Below are 21,136 nucleotides of genomic sequence, written 5' to 3' on the forward strand. Positions count from 1 at the left end.
TGTGGAAAAAAATCGCATTTTTTTTTAAAGGGAGAGTTAACACAGGAATTTAGGACTGAGAAAAAAAGAGAGATGTGAGATACCATTACCTACAACTTGATTACAATGCCTGCAGTGATTAACTACAACTTGTCTACAATGATTAATTTGTATTGCAATCTAATAACAAACTAAGTTTTTTCCCCCATGCTCACATTAAAACTGTGTTTTCATGCAATTTATTTTACAGTTAATATTAGAAAAATATTTCTTTAATGAAATTAGAAAGAAAATGTTTCTTTCTTGTCTCTTCCTTTCTTTTATTTTCTCTTTCTATGAAAATTATTTATGAAAAATTGATTATGAGAAATTTTTTTTCCTGTACAGTGTTGCCATTGCTTGCTTTGAAATTGTTGAGTTTCTTAATTAAAAAACTCATAAAGGCTTTACAACATATAAAATAGGTAATAAAACAAATTTGGACTTCCATATGCGTATATTCGGATGGAGGATTACATTATTCAAAATTTTATGGCTCTAGGTATTGTTGTTTTATCACAATGCAAGAAACATACATACATTTATGCAGTTTTTTCATTATTTAATTTCTTTAATACAGGGCGATAATATTTGGTGGCAACAATTTGAAAAGTGAAACGCCTCAAAATGCCAAAACGAAAGTAATAACTCTTCTTGGCTAAGGCCCTTTGGGCTAAAAATAAAATTATAAAAGTATCACACTAGTAGTGGTAGTAGTAGGTGTGCTACTACTACTGCTAAAAAAAAAGTATCTTTTTTTTTTTTTTTCATTTTTATATTACAGTAGTGTGAATTTCACGTAATAATGAAAGACATTTTTTTTTATTGTGTTCACAGTATTTTTCGTAAGGTATTTTACTGTTATATTTTAAAATAAACTTAATTCTTGCTGTATATAAATCAAAGACTCTTCTCAAATGTTTATTTTATTATTAACTGAAGATGGATTATGTGCTAGATAAATATTTATTATCTTCTATATTTTTAAACTGTATAATTTCAATATGTGTAATTTCAGGAAAAGTATAAATAACCTTTCTTTCAGCAAAAATTGCATTCATGTTTTCTGAATGTGGCTCCAAATACTCTCTTAGTTTATCGCAAATTAAAATAACTATAAATTTTGGCTGTCTAAAATACGGTATGAAAACATGTTCTGGAAGAGCAAAAGTATCATCATGTTTTCTAGAAATTTGCCGCTGACCTACGACCATGTTCTTCATTTAAATGCCAAAAAATTAGCGATGAAAACACATACAAAGTCATCATCTGCTTGGAACGTCAACTGCACAAGCCAGATTGACGACGCAGTAATCTTTATTCCCATGCTTTTTTCAACTTCCATACTCACAGAATATGCAGTGTATGGCAGATCTGTCTTTCACTAGCAGCGACATCTGGTGGTCCACAAACTGCAGTCAACTCTGACCATAGAGTAGGTGTCCTGAAGAGAGCCTAGATTATGATACCATCCCTCACTCATCAGGGAAAAGTATCATTGCAGTGGTGGCTCTGCAATGGTTTGGATAGGCATTATGTTTTATGGCCACACAGCCCTGCATGTGTTTGACAAAAGTTTTATGTCTGCTATAGAGAGATCTTAGAGCCCTATGTTCAACTTTTAAGGGATGCAGTTGGTCCTGGGTTGATGTTAACGGACAACAATGCTTATCCACATAGGGTTCAGGTAGCTGAGGATTATCTGGAAAGTGAAGATATTTGCTTTATGTATTGGCCAGCTAGATATTCTTATCTTAACCCTATAAAGCTTGTCTGGGACACTCTTGGGAGGGCAATTTCATCTCGCCATCCCTCTCCAGAAATCATTCTGGAGCTGACAACTCCATTGCTGCCAGTGTGAGATCGACTGCTATAGAGAGTCATCAATTGTCTGTGTAGTATGCTGTCATCATGCGCAACCTATCTGGCAGTGAGAGGGTTGTTTACTCCATATTTATTACATTGCTGCAGATGTGGGATCGACTGCCACAGGGACTTCTTAGTTGCCTCCTGTCTAATATGTTGTCATGCTATGCAAGTCTGGCTGTGAGAGGGACTGTATTCCATATTAGACTCAGTTTTACTAATAATCATGCATGCATAAAATTATTTTTGAATGTTACATCTCTTTCTCTGTTATAAATGTATATTCATCTAAATTTCATTAAAATGTATCTGTTAAACCCTCTGATGGCTCAATTTGTGGACCGAAATTGCTTCCAATTTTTTTTTTCATATTTTAAATTTATATATATTAAATAATTGAAAAATGCACTTTTTCTTTCTAGAAAATATTTTTTATATAGATTTTTATCATGAGAAACTAAGTTTCTCATGATAAAAAAAATTTCAGAAAAACCAATTTCAGATGTTATTACCAAAAAGAGGGGGGAAAAAAAACTTTATTATTTCTAATAATTATTAATTTTATTTTTTTTTTAAATTTCAGTTGAATTACAGTTAATTTCTATTTATTGCATAATATAAAAAAGTATAATGTATAAAATTTAAGAAAATATAAAGCGCTGACGGAAAAATACCTTAGAAATGCAGTTTAGTATGTATGGTAGAGTTCATTATGATCATATGTTCATTATCATAGAGTTCATTCTATTAGTATGATAGAGTTCAAAACAGGGTTCAAAGCAAAGTCCAACTTCACAGTCTTTGTACCAGATTCAATAAATCTAATTAATAATCAATAAATCTAATAATTAATTCCATAATTAAATTAAATAATCAAGATAATTGCTGAACATTTTCTAGCAGCCATTTCTGTAAGAAAAAAGCGTCAAAAAGTGAAGTTTGAGTGAAAATACCATATGCCTTCAAATGCCGCAATTTAGTAGACAACTAACAATATTTGTTTGCCGAAACGTAAACTAAATGCCTAATACTGTATGTAATTTCTTTCAATTGTTAAACGGGGGAAAAATGGGATGCGCTCCTCAATAAAGGAAGAAAAACATATGCCCACGGAAATCGTAGCATGAGCAAATTTTGCTACATTTGCCCGTGGAAATCGCGGGATGATCAGCCAGAGGGTTAATTTTTCAGAAATTTAGCATAATGTACAAATTTTCTTAATTTTGCACACGAGTGTAGTAGTAAATGGTCTTTAAAACTAACAAAGATTTTTATAGTTTTTAATTCCCCCCCAGAAGAGATTTTGAATTTAATCTAGTTTATGCTTTTTTGCTGTGCTTATAAAATCAGCTTCACAGCTTCTTGAGTGACTGATTTAATCATTTATCAAAAATGAGATAAAATGTTCAAGGTTGACTTGTTAGAATCACATTTAAATATAAATAGAAGCTTCTGCAGATAGTAGAATAGAGAAAATAGAAGCTTTTGCAGATGACCCAGAAGTTGGAGACTGGAATGGGTGGCTTCATTACATTTATTGAATTCCACTGGGTTGATGTACTCACAATGGACAACTATATGTATGGGATATTGAAAAGAAAATTTCAAGCACTTCTTTAATTTTGAGTGTGTTTTTATGTTGGCAATTATTTTGGCCTCATCCCATTCAGTTATTGTGTGTGGATGCTCGGTGAAGTGTTACACTAAAAATGTGGCATTATTATCTTTTTTATGTTTGGCAGCTCTTGTTGATAGTTTTCTGGATGTTCAGCCCTTATACTGAATTCCTTTGCTTGTGTCTTTGTTGTGAATTGGGGTAGTATATCTATGTAAAGTATCTATTGTGGCAACATTTGATTTATCTGATTCTACAATTTCCAAATGGAAGCAGCTGGGGTAGTTAAACATTATAAACACATCTTTTAAAAAGCGGAGCAAATGGTAGTAAGGAAAAGCTTTAATACATTTATTACTGTTTGAATCTTGCATCAGTGACAATTTTAGTTTTTGAGAAATAACTGTAGAAGCTTTTTTAATGATTTTCTTGGTGAATTCTTTTATGAAATCAGCCAGATATATGTGTTGTTTTCAGCAGTTTTTAATATATTCAGTTCTGTATTATATTCAGTTCTGTAAAACTGTGGAGGGAAGCAGAAATCATTGGAATATTTTAAGTAAAAATAAAAGGTAGCTGCTTTATGTGGATGAAAAGAAAGAGTTGAGCAGAATTATTACTGGGTTGCCAGTTGGTTTGAGATAGATTGTAGCCTGAAGAGCATTGCCATTTCTTAAAAAATTAAAAGATCAAGAAATTAACATCTCTGTTGATTGTAAGCTGCAAGTTGCAGATATTTTCTGAAATAAAAGCTAACAAAGCTTCATCTTCAGAATGAAAAATATCAACTACGTACTTGTTCCGAAAAATAGGTTTTCGGGAGGGGGACACGAAGAAAACAAAATTTGCCACATGTTGCATGTAGATTTCAGCCAACATAGGCTCATAAAGAGACCTGTTTACTGTTTATAGGTTTGTCCATTGGCTCTAAACACTGTAAAACATGTATGACTTGAAAAGCTTCGTAAATGTGTATAATAAAATTGGATGTAATTCTTAGTTTTTCAATCAAAGGTTTCACCAAAATCAGTTGAGATTCAAATAAAGGGAGAGACAGAAAAGTTCGATTTTGGTGGTAAACATGGTAACATCAGAATTGACTACTTTTGGAATTTGGGCATGAAATTTACTTGTAGAATGCACACTTGATATATATTGCCCTTTATAAAAGTGGATTTATAAAAATTGCAAGCATTTTTTCTAATTTAAAGGATGATTAAAGTTTTGTTTACCAAAGGATCTGGCTGAATGGTTTTCTTTGATAAAAATTTTTGATGGAAAGCTGTTCGAGAGCAATGGGATAAAATACCTCTTCCGTTGTTACAAAAGGCCTTATTGTCTTGGAAATTAATGGTGTGTAAAGAGAACACATGAAGAATAAGGATTATCAAACAGAACATTTAAAACATAAAAATTTTAGGTAAAATATTTCTGTAATTGCAATGAAAATCATCTAAAAAATGTGTGAACAGCATCTGCATATATTTGGATGTGTGTTCTGCGCACAGCAACTCTGCATTAATCAATGAAAGATAATGAGCAGTATAAAGCCATGTATTCCTGCTTCAGTTGACAAAGCAGACAGGTTGTCTGCAAAAGCTTCTCTACTTTTATTTTAGTTTTCTTATGTTTAAACATGGTTCCAGCATGTCAACCTAGAGTATTTTATCTCATTTTTAACTTTTGACCACATGTGCTTGTTTAATTTTTAAATACACTGCTGGCCACCCAAATTGCAACATCAAGAAAGAGAAGAGGTATCACAATAAAATTTATTTAGTAGATAACATGTTGACCAAGTATCAAATGATTAAATTTATAGACTTCTGTGAAGTATGGTTCCTTCCAGAATCAGTAGCCAGAGTAGCCACTATTGTTGGAGATCACCGCTGCCACATGCCTCAGCATTGATTCAGAGAGACTGAATGTGTTCTTGGGGTACAGCAGACCAAGTAGCTTCCACACATTGCCAAATTTGGTCTGGTGTGGCAGCTTGGGATGTAATCTGGGTCAATCGTTCAGCAACCATGGACCACATGTTTTCTATCGGCGAAAGATCTGGAGAGCGAGCCGGCCAGGGAAGCAATTCAATCTGCCGATTGACGAAAAACCCTTGGACAACGCGTGCTACGTGTGGTTGCGCATCATTCTGTTGAAATATGGCTGTGGGCAAGTCCTGAAGGTAAGGAAGGACAACTGGCTCCAACACCTCGGAGATGTAGCACTGGCTGTTTAAAGTACCGGCAATGCGTACTAGAGGAGTGCGAGAGTGATATCCAATGCCACCCCATACCATAATACGCGGTGCAGGACCAGTGTGGGGGTGCATAATGCAGCGGTTCAGCATCCTCTCTCCACGATGTCTCCAGACTCGAATCCGACCATTGTGGTGTTGCAGACAGAAGCGTGTCTCGTCAGTAAAGACAGTTTCATTCTATTCTGCCGTCCGCATCCTTCTTTCATCGCACCATCGGCAGTGGAGACGTTTGTGGTTCTGCGACAAGGGTAGAAGAAGCAATGGACGTTTTGCAGATAGATCACTCTGCTGCAAACTGTGTCGAATTGTACGCGCAGATACTGGATGATGCGTTACAGACTGAATGTGCTGTGCTATGGTTCGTGATGTGACTGACCGATCTGTCACTGCCATGCGCACAACGTTCCTGTCATCACGTGAAGTGGTGCACTGAGGTGCATGCAATCGAACACGTGGGTCAGCTTGTCGCACCCTCCTGCATCCACCGGTCACATATCCACATTCTCGGTAGGCATCCAGCGGTCACATATAGCTGTTTTGCTTCGTCCAACACGACTACCGATTTCCGTGAAAGATAATCCACATTCTCGGTAGGCTACTATCCTTCCTCTGTCGAACTCGGATACTTGATCAAACGATGATCGCTGTTTACTACAAGGCATAATTGATCGTTTTTTTGGAAAAAAAAAAAAAAAAACACAAGGAAAACGCAATTGCCGAACTTGAAATCGTCGAAAACTCCAAGCCTTAAATAGCGCTTTGAAGTGGCGCCATAGGCACTCGAGATGTGCGTCTATGCTGAAATTCTAATGATTTGCGTATCTCACCTCCGCTAATGCATATTGTAAATTTCATGTTATTTGCATGCTTCCTTCACGATGTTGCATTTACGGTGGCCAGCAGTGTATAATAATTTGTCTTTTCCAAAATTACTGCATATATGGTCAGTGTCATTCAATTTTTGGAATTTGGTCATATTTATTTAGTGTTTCTTTTTTTTCCTCTTTCCAATTTGCTTTTCAATAGGATTATCCTGATGACAGCAATGATGATTATAATAATGTTGAGGAGGAAAATGAAGATGAATTTGATTTTTGGCAATTTTAACTGTCCTTAGTGTTTAATAGATATTGTAATCTTAACATGTCTTTCATTGGTTCATATTAATATTTGTTTTACATAATCCAGGATTTTGTTAGCAACTGTAAATGAATGTTTTCTTAGTTAGTATGCATGCATTTTCATCATTAACATTGATTCAGGCCATTATTATCTGTTTTATATTACTACTTTGTTATAGAGAATAATATAATAAATACTATTTGCAAATCATTGGAATGTTAACCTCTGATCTATGATAGCATTATTAAAAATATTGAGCACTGTAGTCACATTGAAGGACTATAAATTATTTAGCTGCTTAAAAAGAAACATTTAGGTTCCCTATTATTAGATGCATTCTTTTTTATTTTATTATCAAATTTTCATTTTTGGCATTCCTTTTTACAGAAGTAATAGTTTTCTTTATGGTTAGAAGTATAATTTTTCATCTAGAGATGACATGTTCTTAATTATTTAAAATATGTTTTAAAAGGTACATTTCACATCTTTTAAAATATTTTAAAATTAACTGCAGTTTTTTTTTATTACAGTGTACTTCTTATATAATATGTGTAAATTGTTGGAAGATATGTATGATTTATATATTATTGTGCTTTATGTAAATTATTTTAATGAGCAGATAAAGTAGTGCTGATTTTAATAGCCATTAATTTTATTATTAAATTTAGATTATCTTCATTTAAATTAGAACATAAATTAAGCATGCAAATTTATTGTAAATACATAAATAATTTTTTTTTAATTATAAAATTGTATAGGCAAAAATGTTTTAAAATAAAATATATTAATAATACTCGTAAAATTCATTAGGAGCAATAGCATATTTTTTAATATTAAATCAAAAATGTAATCTTTTATAAATTTAAAACTTAGTGGTAATATAACCACTTATTTTTGTGTTTTTTTGACATTTATAAATTATGCTTACAATTTTAGTTCATAATTTTTTAGCTGTTACTCTTATTCCTGAATAGTTGCTAATATTATCCTTTTTATAAATTTTCATTTAAGATATATTTTTACCTATTTTTCTATAACTTTGTTTTGTAAATCCATCACCGATCCTCAAGATTTTCTGATTACTAACACTGATTATTTAATGTTTAGGAAGTGAAATGTGATTTTGTCTTACCTGGTAATATTTTTGCTTGAATTGAAGGATGTCTGAATGCTGTTTCCCTTTTTGTAATTATTGTGTGTTTGCTCATATAATTTGGCTAACATTTCACTGTGATATTAAATTAAAATTAATTTTCTTGCATGATTAAATGAAACTAGTTTGTGCTTTCTGAGTAAATTTGTGGAGGATGTTTTTGGATCAGAATAATGGTAATAAAAATAATAAGTTGTTAAATTATCTGGATATTAAATTATTTTAGCATACAAATTCAAAATATTTAATAAAACTTAAAGAACTGAGTTGTGCATCAGATCTTTACTTCTGAAAATATTATTCAAATGTGATTTTAGTAATTAGTGAGTTAGAATAATTATTTGTCATAATATACCTAAAATGTAAATTATTAATGAAGTTATTGTATTTATATGATTATCTTAACTGATGAAAATATATTCCAATATTTTTCTTTTTAACTTATGTTACAACTAGTTTGTAAGAAAATTTAAAATGCAAATACTATTGCAATTTTCATTACAAGTGTTAGTATTCAGTTTTGTAATTCAAAATACTTATATAATCTGTCTATCAGTGAGAATCTGATTGTGTAATTAAAGTGTTATATAAGTAATGAAAAACTGAAAATTTATTTAATTTAAGTATATGACTAAAATTAAATAAATTTTCTGAATATTTTTTTTTTTCTTTTCAAAATCTGTGTCAGTTACTTAAATACTAACATAGTAATCGGTATCAGTTACTAAATATATATTGAATATTATTGCTTCAGAAAGCACAACAGTATTAAGATCCATATGAATCTAATACAGTAGGATATGCTTTTTTACTTATGCTACATAACATTTAATAGATTGCTTGCCTTTTTGACTTGCTGTTGTTATTCCCTACCTGAAGTCCCCTGAAAAAGCTTTGAAAAAGTGTGAAGAACTTTTGAAAAAGTACTCTAAAAGTCCAAGACTGCATTATATGAGAGCTCAGTGTCTGGATCGCTTGGCAGAATCCCAGCGTAGTAATAAGTATCTGGAAGATGCTATAGCTGTTTATCAAAAAGTAATAGCTATCAAAGATGTGCCAGAGAAATTGTATTTATTAGCTGGAAGAAGAGCTGCTGACAGAATGCGTTTTAGAGGTAATTTTTAATTTTTTGGCCTTTATTTCAATTCTTCTTCTTTGCCTTATATAAGAGCAACTCCTTTTATATAAATTAATTTAATACTCATTTTTTGGTGCAGGTTTCATGGGAAAATCATTAAAGCTGCTGTCAGATATGGTAACAAAGTTTCCACAGAATATAGATTTAAAAAATGAAATGGCTGTTGGCTATCTGTTGATTGGACAAAATAAAGAAGCTAAAAATGTTTTGATTGATGTAAGTTTATGTAATGTTATCTTTATATTTTAGGTGTTTAATATAGATTGTTGTGTCACTGAGAAAAACCGTCCCACTATTGTGAAACAGTACATCTGAATTGATTGCCTTGCAATTTTTTCCTTCCTCGTGTGTATTGTGTCACTTTTATAGCAAACGATATGAAATATATAAGGACTGTTTTTGCTGATAGAAAACATAAGTTTCATTACTTATACCAGTGGATCTCAACCTTTTTTGGTCATATGCAATCCCTTTCACCATTGCTGAATGAACATTTCCCTTTTGCTTTCCCAAACTCGAAAAATATATGTACATTTACTTAAATTTATGTTATTTTTAATACATTTTATAAATTAAACAAGAAAAAGTATAGAAAATGTTAATAAATACCAAAACTTGAGTAAAAGTAATTTTTTAATATTCATAAACTAAAAATTAAGTACGTAACAGGTAAATAAAAGGGTGACCACTTTCCCACCTGAAAACCCCCAATTTATATAGTAACGTATTTGCCATTTCTTACCAAATTCAGGGTTTCTATACTACCTGGAAAACCGGGAAATTTATAAAAGTCAGGAAATTTGAAAATTGACCGAAAACGTCGGGGAATTTTAATATTTTAGTCCAAATCTGGGAAAGTCCGGGAATTTCATATGGCAATCCCCCAAAAAAGCGATTTTTGTCCCTATGTTGGAAACGATCACTTTCTTGGTGAATTACACATAGCACGAGTGTCATTCGGGTGCTGCTGACATATAGGCAGTTTTTGCAGTTCCATTCAGATAGTCTTTTAGAAAGGCAAAGCAAGTTTCCAGCAACTTTAGTTTCCGGTAACCTTGAGAATCAAAGAGACCCACATGTGCAGTATATGTTGAACAAAAGAAAATACATTACCTTACATAATGGATTTGGTGACATTATGCTGAACAGTAAACTGGAGATTTATGATGAGTAGTAAACGGATCATTTTGGGGTTAGTGAAAATTTTAAAAATTGTGCCAACGTCATACCGTATACTAGGATTTTATTGCAATTGTTTTTAATAAATACCTTATTTATCATTTTGTAGTAAAATAAACAAATGGTAATCAGTCATCTAGGCTAACCATTTAATATAACTATATTCACCAAAATATCGTTGATTATTGTAATTCAGTTTTTAATCTTTAAGTAACTATATTTTAATGTTATTCACATCATTTAATGCAGCTTCTTCCTTCTAAATCTATTTATTTTTAGTTAATAAAACTTTCAGATTTCAGGGAATTTTCTCTGGGATACTCCTGAAATTAATTCTAGCCTGTATAACCAATACTGCTAGAAATAGTCCAATTTTGTGTCAAAATACCTATGTTAGAATAATACTATATAAAATATAATGTACAAGGTGTGACACACACACACACACACACACACAAAAAAAAAAAAAAAAAAAAAAAAAAAAAAAAGACTGGTCCAATAAATCATTGTACTTAGAGAATCAGTTCCCCATGACGTTATCACCTTCAAAGTAGTTCCCTAAGGCGTTCACACACTTCTGCATTCGGTTCTGCCATTGCTGGTAACAGTTCTGGGGTGAGGTTTTTGGAAGACCCTTCAGGAGATTTTCCATTTTTGCCTGAACCAGATCATTTGAGGTAAAATGGTTTCCCTTTAAGTAAGATTTAACTTTAAGAAATAAAAAAAAGTCACATGGAGCCAAATCAGGTTAATAAGAGGGATGCACCATCACGGTAATGTTTTTGCTGGTCAGAAACTGTTTGACAGATAGGGCTGTGTGAGTGGGTACATTGTCTTGGTGCAACAACAATCCATTATTCCACAGCTGTGGCCTTAAAGGAAGTATTGTAATCGCGAAAAGTTTGAGGCAGCATATTTCAACCAACATATCTATTTTGACCACTATTGAATGCAATTTAACAATGTTTTTGCGTGACATGTACGTAAGGACAGAATAAAAGACTTTTCTCCAAAAAAATTATAAAACTGCTTTAAAATGAATTCTGAAGAGAATTTTTCGTGGTGTCTGTAAGTACATATATATATATATATACCTTGCATAACTCAAAAATGAGTAGCCTCAAAACGTTGAAATTTTGCATATAGGACTGCCATAACATGTAGATGTGAACCTCGTATTTTGGTTGCAATTGACCACACCAAACGTATATATATATATATAATGTTGTATGATCTTAAATCCATTTAGTGCGAATACTAGTTATTATTACTTGCGCAATTGCTGCAAAGTTAGTTAATAATAATTTATTTCCTAAACAGTATTGATTAATTGATTATATTATCTCCTAAGTTTAATTAAAGTAGAATTATTTTAAAAGTGTGCATCCATACTGGTAAGTTATATTTTGAAAGATGTTTTGAAGTAATTTGAAAGCAAAATGTTAATAATGTTTTAACGGAGACTGGAGTTAAATCATCACGAAGAATAATATTTCAATTGTAAAAGGAAAAATTAAAACATGTAATCATTGTCATTGATCGGAAATTAGTTGACTTTTCAAGGGTAACAAACCAACTCCCGTTCAATGAACAATAATTGATAAAAATACGTAAATATGAAAGTGTTTCGTCTTTACTCGAGTTATAAGTTAAAGCCAAACTGGCAATTCTAGTCAGTCCAAATATTTCCCTGAATAGTAGGAATTATTAACTAATGCTGATACTCAAAGAACTTATTCTCATGAAGCATTTTAGTCAATTCAATTTGGAGTAAAAATCAATTACTGTAGAGAAATCCTGTAAAACTCGAGTAACCGTCCCCGACACTTTCATCGTTACGCATTTGAGTACTATATTAATTGTAGTAATTAAACATTGGAAATTGTCATTATGAAATCAAATTCAAAGTAAAGTTGAAATAAACATAGAAGATTATAAAAAAGATAAATAATGCAAACTTTGTAAAAACAAATCAAAGAAAATATAAAAATAATATAAAAATAATAGTAATATAAATAAGATCAGTGAATGTACATGAAGATATAAAGGCCAGAAAGGTATTAAGTAACTTACATTCTTTCTAGTGGGGGAGTTGGCAAAGTGTTCTCTTTGTGTCTGACTCAGAAGTGTAGGGTGTCCGAAAATTCTTAGCGGCAAGAGGGGCTTTGAATAATATCAGTCGGTAAGACTTGGGTGAAGTAATTTATGGTAGTGGGTGGGATTTGGAATTCTTGAGGGATGTATTTTGTGGAGTTCTTATCTGAGAGAGACCATCTGTTAAGATTTTTTTGAATATACTAGTGAATGGAAATTAATTAATTTCTGGCTAATTGTCGTGTTGCAATGATTAAGAATTTAAGAAAGGGAAAAGGCATTTTCGCTGTCCAAGAGCTAATAGACAGTCTAAAGGCAGGAAATAGGCCCATTTTTTTAGTAACAGTATATATCTGAAGACAATTAGCTTTTTACAATATATACAATTGAGTAATTACACTATATAGAAATCTTTCAACTGACAGTCATCCAACTTATACCGCCTTCTCAGGTTTAGGAATAAATTATCATATCCCTATCAGTTAAATGATTTAGAGTGAGTATTTAACTGATAGGGATATGATAATTTATTCCTAAACCTGAGAAGGCGGTATAAGTTGGATGACTGTCAGTTGAAAGATTTCTATATAGTGTAATTACTCAATTGTATATATTGTAAAAAGCTAATTGTCTTCAGACATATACGGTTACTAAAAAAATGGGCCTATTTCCTGCCTTTAGACTGTCTATTAGCTCTTGGACAGCGAAAATGCCTTTTTCCTTTCTTAAATTCTTAATCATTGCAATACGACAATTAGCCAGAAATTAATTAATTTCCATTCACTAGTATTTTCAAAAAAATCTTAACAGACAGTCTCTCTCAGATAAGAACTCCATAAAATACATCCCTCAAGAATTCCAAATCCCACCCACTACCATAAATTACTTCACCCAAGTCTTACCGACTGATATTATTCAAAGCCCCTACTGCCGCTAAGAATTTTCGGACACCCTACACTTCTGAGTCAGACACAAAGAGAACACTTTGCCAACTCCCCCAATAGAAAGAATGTAAGTTACTTAATACCTTTCTGGCCTTTATATCTTCATGTACATTCACTGATCTTATTTATATTATTTTTATATTTTCTTTGATTTGTTTTTACAAAGTTTGCATTATTTATCTTTTTTATAATCTTCTATGTTTATTTCAACTTACTTTGAATTCGATTTCATAATGACAATTTCCAATGTTTAATTACTACAATTAATATAGTACTCAAATGCGTAACGATGAAAGTGTCGGGGACGGTTACTCGAGTTTTACAGGATTTCTCTACAGTAATTGATTTTTACTCCAAATTGAATTGACTAAAATGCTTCATGAGAATAAGTTCTTTGAGTATCAGCATTAGTTCATAATTCCTACTATTCGCGGAAATATTTGGACTGACTAGAATTGCCGGTTTGGCTTTAACTTATAACTCGAGTAAAGACGAAACACTTTCGTATTTACGTATTTTTATCAATTATTGTTCATTGAACGGGAGTTGGTTTGTTACCCTTGAAAAGTCAACTAATTTCCGATCAATGACAATGATTACATGTTTTAATTTTTCCTTTTACAATTGAAATATTATTCTTCGTGATGATTTAACTCCAGTCCCCGTTAAAACATTATTAACATTTTGCTTTCAAATTACTTCAAAACATCTTTCAAAATATAACTTACCAGTATGGATGCACACTTTAAAAATAATTCTACTTTAATTAAACTTAGGAGATAATATAATCAATTAATCAATACTGTTTAGGAAATAAATTATTATATATATATATATATATATATATATATATATATCCACTCTGTTACCCAGCTCAGTGATCTCAGGTTTCTTTACTCTTATATATTTGTAAAATGTGCATTTTTGCTTTAAAAATTATTGAATTATGTTGTTCTTATCTTCCAGTTAAGGTTTTTGTGCCTTTAGAAAATCCGCAAGCAATATTTGTAGAATTATCAACAATTTAAAAGCTGTTTAAGTGCAGTTAAGCCTAATTTTTAAATAACATGGCGGACATATTTGTTTACATTTGAAACAGCAGAATAGTATATTTGTTGCCAATCTAGAGAGACTAAGCTTCACAACAACAAAGATAACGCCTTCATTTATTATTGCGAATTAAATCATGCTTAATCCTTTCTGGAATTTTTCTAGAAAATAAGTGTTTAAGATTTACTTCAAAATTTTTAATATAGATATTTTGGTTATGTATTTTTGCCTTGTCGCGAAGTGAGAACTGAATTAATTAAATGAGAAATACTGAATCATCTGTGAAAAACTGTTTCTTTCTTTTTTTTAAATTTATTTTTGCTTAATTTCTTTTATACATAGTTCTAGATTTATTATAGTATTTGAATAGAACATGTAGCAACAATTAGATAATTCTTCAAATAATATAAATTTTGTGCATTCTCAGTTATAATATGAACGAAATGTAATGCTGTTAAGTGGGCCTAGCACCATAAAACAAATAAATATAGTGAATTTTAAAGAGTACATTTATTTTATTGTGGTTTTATGCGCTATCGGTAAAGTAGATTTAATTCAATCTAATAAGTGTAAATAAAATGCAAGGAAAAATGTGTATAATTTATTATTCCATACAAGGAAGTCATGTGATGTACACATCAGATTTTTGTTTCCTAATTTTTTCATGAAGCCTTTTTAGTACTTCAATGTAGTAGTGCTGATTAATAGTATGACCACTGGGAACCCATTCAATCATGATAAACATGCTGGGCGCTCAGCATGTTCATCATCTTCCACATTGTCCCATCTCCCTGAAAACTGCTTATATTATTAAATATATATCAGATTCAATTAACATTTAGGAGCTAAAATTTTGAGAGCTAATTTTTTAAAAATTACTCATGTGATTTTTACAGGACTTGGCAGTTTGGCATAATTTAGGTCGTAGAATCGTAATATGAAGGGGGGGGAAATGGCATGTCATTTTATAAAAAGTTAGATTTTGTGTCTAAATGCCTATATTAGAACAATGCTGTATATAAATCTAATATATATCCTAAGTCATGCTTTCGAGACAGGAAACATGCAAGCTGAATTTCATCAATCGGGGCAGTAGAACGGGAGATATAGAACTGCCCCCCCCTTTTTTGTGCAATGCATATAGCATCATAATATATATAAATGCAAAGGAAAAAATTGAGTACTGCATGTGATATAAAACTGTAGCATGAAAAAATAAAAGTTATAATAATATGTTATATGAAAAGTTTTTTTTGGGGGGGGGGAGAATAAAGAATGATTAAAAAAAAAAAGTTAAAGCTTAGGAATTAACTATAATATGTGATCTTCTCTGACTTGTATGCACATATCACAATGTATTTTCAAGCTGGCACTAATATTGTTAACCACAGTTTGGAGAATTACGTTCTACTCCTCCAGCAATGCAATCTTCATAGCAATTGCACCTCCAGGAACATGATGTCTCTGTGCAACTGCTTTTTCAAGATGGTCCCATAGGTCTCTACTGTGTTAAGATCAGGAGATTTTGCTAACCACAGTATTTGCTCAATGCCGTCTTTTTCAAGGAAATCATCGTAAGGTTTTAAGATGTCATCCTGATATTTTTGATGGATCACAGATTCGCTGTTGAAAATGTAAGTGTGTACATCTATTGACCATTATTCACACCCGTACCATCATGCCTGCGAACAGTTACATTCCATGATGTTTGGAGGAAGATTTCATATTCTTGATTCCCTTCAATATAAAACACATTTAGAATCAAATGTTAAACTATACTTCATCTCAGAAATAAGAAAGCATTTTGTTAACTCCAGTTTTGATGTTTTTTGCACCAATTTAATACTTCTTTTGTTGTGAAGACAGTGAAATACATACATTTGGCTGTCTGGCATAAAGACCTTTTTCATTAAGCCTTCTGTATATATTTTACAGTAATAAACAGTTTTGGGGGCAGCTGCAAGCTCTGAACTTAACTGCCAAGTAGTAGACTTTCTGTTACAAAGGGCAGTTATTGCCAGATATCGATCTTGAGAAGCATTTGTTATTTGTTTATGACCTTGCCTAGGTCTTCTTACAACAGTGCCATAGTTTTGAAATGATTTCCATAGTATAGAGATTGTCTGTCTTGAAGCATTCACATATCTCACTGCTTTTGTGATTGGCCTGGCTATAAATGGCTGATGATTTTCCACTTCATAGATTCATCCAAATGATATTTTGGAGCCATAATAAACCATTTTGAGCCCTGCAGAAATGGATTACATTGATTTGATATTTGATAGAGTATCATTATATTTGGCTGTAAATTAAGGCAAATTTTGAAATTGAATGTAGAAAGCTGTTTCTGTAGAGTTTACTGCCCTTACATGGAGCATACATTAAACTTTTTCAGCCTCTTTGGATCATCAAGTTAATTTAATGATTACCAATATTTGCAGTAATTGCTATTAATTGACCCATATAGAAACAGTTCACCTTGGGCAATACAAACTCTGTTAATAATCTGATGAAACTACTATATTAAGGTGACTGCTGTGCATTTTATACAGTACAAAGTCCGAAATCCGGACTCGTAGGGACTTCGATTCCACATTTGGGATTTTTGTGGATATTAGATCATCAATTTAAATCTGGTAAGATAGAATGCTGAAATTATACAATTAAAAATATGAAATAAAGAGCAATTATGATCTAAAGGATATCAAAATTTACAAAAAAAAAGCTTAATATTTATTTGTTTACTTTATTAAACATTTCTTTTAATTAATGTAAGTTGTTTAAGTTGCTTCGTTTTTTGTGCTAATACTTTTTCTTTAATTCTATAAACAGACATAATTTCTGTTCAGTTACAAAGTTCCACTGTTCAAGATATAATTGCTGTGTCGAGAATACCTACTAACTTGCCAATCAAAATTTTTTCATTTTCAATAACCTCCCTCCCACTTTCTTCACTATTGGTAGTGATATTTTCTGGATCTAGAACCAGGGCTGTGGAGTCAGAGTTGGGTACATTTTTGGGTAAAAGAAGTCGGAGTCGCTAAAAGAACACGTCGAATCCGACTCCAGTTTTTGTTGAACAGTTTGAATTTGAAATAAAATTAAAGTGAATTAAAAAAATAATGACAAACTGAGTTAATATTTTATTTATGAACTATATACATTAATAAATAGTTATTTTCTGTTTTATTTACATATTAGTAAATAAATATAAGGGAACAGGATGGACGTGATATTTGCCATTATTGATTAAACTGATTCATTTAGTTACTAATCTCATTAGTGAATTTAGGTAAACAGCAATAGCAGCAAGAACTCCTAAAATTCATGCCATTGTTAGGAAGCGAGCAGGAAAAGGAGCAATGCAATGGAGAAGTACATATTTGATGATATAATGGTTGTTAGGATTAGGAACTTTTTCAGAAGATGTAAATAACCCTAATATTTCACTAACAGAAAGACTGTAAAATGATCTTGTGGAACTGGAAACCCTTTTTTCAACACCGTATATAGCCACAAAAAAGCTACAATGTGAAGAATTAATAGGAGACGAGAATGTTAGAAGATGTAGATAACCTTAATGTTTCACTAACAGAAAGACTGTGGAATGATCTTGCAGAATTGGAAACTCTTCTTTCTATACCATATATAGCAACCAAAATGCTACAATCTGAAGAATTAACAAGAGGCAAGACTGGAAGAATGTGATGTTTGTTCTTTCTGAAATGGGAGGTTTATTGCAGAAGGAATCATTTCTTCAGTGAAGAAAAGAGAAACTAGTTTGCTAGACGATAAGATCATGCTGGGTTTAATATAGTTAGATCCAAAACGTTGAATTTTGTTGGATGACAAACAAATTAAAAAGGCCAAGAAAGCCATCTGTGAACTTTCACTAAGAATGAAATTATTATCAGAACAACTGGAGTATTCAAATTAGGATAACCAAACTGCGGATATTGCAATTAAGTTTCTATCATCCTCTTCCACTGATGAATTAAATTTTGAGAAATATTTGGATAATATTGAAAAGGATAAGGCAAAGCGAATGAAAATAAATCTTCAAGAGCCTTTAGCTATAAAAATGAAACCATACAAGCAAGATTTATACACGGCCTTTGAAGAAATAAAGAAATATGATTGCTCTTGCAAGACACTTTTATAACTTATAAAAATCTATCCTAAAAAGTTAAAGGAAGTAGCCCTAACACAGTGGAGTAGCAAGCATAACTGGCCCCTGACAAAATACCTTTTTGTCCCTCCTCCCCCGAAAAAAGTAGTGATATGATGAATATCTTGTTTGGAGACCATTTGGCGCCCCTCTGTGTGCAGCGCCCGGGGCATGCGTGTAGCACCCCGGGCATTAAGAACTGCTCGTGAATTTTACATACATTAAGAACTGCTCGTGAATTTACGTGACGATTGTGAGGAAATTTTTTCAAAACAAAACCTGCTTCGAGCACATGAACACACAGGACATGGTAAAAATGATGCACCTGAACTCGCATAGTAAAAGTTACAAATGCAAGCAGAGCAAGCCGAAGTGCCCGTTGTGTGATTTTGCATCTACAAAGACAGAATTACTGAACCATTTCAAAATCTTTCATGAAAGAGGTAAACTGGCTGAATCAACAGTAAATGCTTTACTAAGCTGCAAAATTAATAACCAACTTAATTGCAATGAATTTTTCCATTCTATTAAAAATTACAAAGAATTTTTAAACAAAGTTCACAATTGTGATAAAAACACTACTGTCAACTCTAGACACTAATTATAAATACTAATGAATAATATATTGAGTTACTAAAAATTTATTTGAACTCATTTTTTGTTAATAATTTCTTTATTTAAGATTTTCAATCTTCCTTTATTTTCATTAGTAGTTGCTTTTTCAGGTTTTATTTTCTGTGCGAGTATTTTCTCAAAATTCTTCTGGTTTGAGCAAAAACTATTATGGTAAGTTTAGTCATTAGAGGATCGATGAAGAGTAGAGTGTATTTCTTTTAATCAACAAGAAGAAAATATAGATATATAGACAGCTATAAAAACTGCATTAGGAAAAAAAATTGAAAAATGAGTTTCAATTAATTGATTATGGCAAAGCACTCAACAATTATTTGGATGAGAGATGCCTTTGTAGAAAATATGAATTCAAATAAATTTCAAAAGAAATTTTATAACAGTAAATATAGGATAGGAACATAAATACTTTTAAACATTTATTTTTTGTATGTGGATAAAAAACAGCGCACACAATTCACAGCAATTTACAATGCGTGCCTGAAGTCTACATTCATCACCAATCAATGAAGGTTGCCGTGCTGAAAAAAAATGTGTATTGTGCGTGTGTGAAGCGTAAGGCCCGCAAAACGGAGACACTACTCTTTTTCTGTGCTAGCATTAAGTTCAGGAGATTTGAATGCGAAGCATTCAGATAGCAATTTAGCGAAGTAGGAGATGATGAGCAATTATATTCTTAGGGAGCAATTATAGTTATTTGGCAGATACTGTTTAGGCATAACTTGGTTGTAGGATTATCGTGCAAGAATCCGCAGTGAGGTGGGATCATTCATTTTTGTGTTACGAAGTGCAGTTACTTGAGAGACATTGTAGGCTAGACTGAAGTGGCTGTCTTCAGCATAGTAGGAGTAGACCGTTCTGAAAAATCTGAATAAGGCAATAAAAATTGTTGTTATTCTTGAATTATATTTTTTATAGAAACATATGGTGGTGAGGGTTAGTTTAGCAAATATATTTTATTTTGTTATAAGAAACAATTAAAAAAAGTGAATTTGTAAGACAAGCAAAGGTATAAATTACTTGTGACCTTTATAATTTGCAGTTCATGTCACCATTCTTGAGATAAAAATGTGAAATTTTATTGACCGCCCCTCTCGCTTAAAATACTTAGGTTATTGTTTATAGCCCTAAACTAGTGCATAATGTTTAATTTAGACGTAAAATATTCTTTAAGGTTTTGTTTTATTCATAATTGAAGTTGCATAAGGAGGGGCCACAAAGTAGGTCGGAGCAAAGTGACACATCGTAAAAAGTCACCGTAATGTATGGATGCTAGATTTAACTAGACCTGTCATGTAAATAGATAATACTACAGTACAAAGTCTTTAATCAGGACGTCCATAATCCGGAATGATCTATAATCCATTCCTCAAAGCTGCAAACTTTCTGCGCATAATACGTTTACGCATGCGCATTTAATATATAACGGACCGTATAAGCTAGGCTAAAATTATCTAATTATCTATTTCAGGTAATGTTGCAGATTGCGTTGTTCCTTAATCTTCTAATTGGATCCGGCTTATTATTTTTTGAAGACTGTTAGAGCAATTTTATAAAAAGTAAGCTTGAACTTTTGATTATGTCAAAAAGAGTTTCCTATTCTGGAGCTGCCAAAGGATCTACAAACCGAAAGCTTGTTTCGATGTACCTCTTCCGATAGTGAAGAAAGTGACAGAGAGGTTATTGAAAACGAAAAAATTTCGATTGACAAGTTAGTCGGTATTCTCGACACAGCAATTACAGGACTTGAACAGTGGAACTGAATAAGAAATTATGTCTGTTTATAGAATTAAAGAGAAAACATTAGTACAAAAAACGAAGCAACTTAAACAACTTACATTAAAAGAAATGTTTAATATAGTAAACAAATAAATATTATGCTTTTTTTTTTTTTTTGTAAAT

At 31.8% G+C, this 21,136-nt stretch overlaps 1 protein-coding gene across 2 annotated transcripts in view; it reads left to right on the plus strand.

The window, feature by feature from the left end:
- Window positions 1-21,136, plus strand: part of LOC118194893 (aspartyl/asparaginyl beta-hydroxylase-like) — a 99,379-nt gene that overhangs the window by 43,700 nt on the left and 34,543 nt on the right. For both annotated transcript variants that reach the window (XM_085823479.1, XM_085823480.1), the window contains exons 7-8: window positions 8,911-9,145; window positions 9,249-9,385. In XM_085823479.1, coding sequence (XP_085679605.1) covers window positions 8,911-9,145; window positions 9,249-9,385 — 372 coding nt within the window. The remainder of the gene's footprint in view (window positions 1-8,910; window positions 9,146-9,248; window positions 9,386-21,136) is intronic.

Source organism: Stegodyphus dumicola, chromosome 9 (assembly GCF_044657685.1).
Source record: "Stegodyphus dumicola isolate Sdum_Otavi_A_Nest chromosome 9, ASM4465768v1".
Classification (NCBI taxonomy): Eukaryota; Metazoa; Arthropoda; class Arachnida; order Araneae; family Eresidae; genus Stegodyphus; species Stegodyphus dumicola.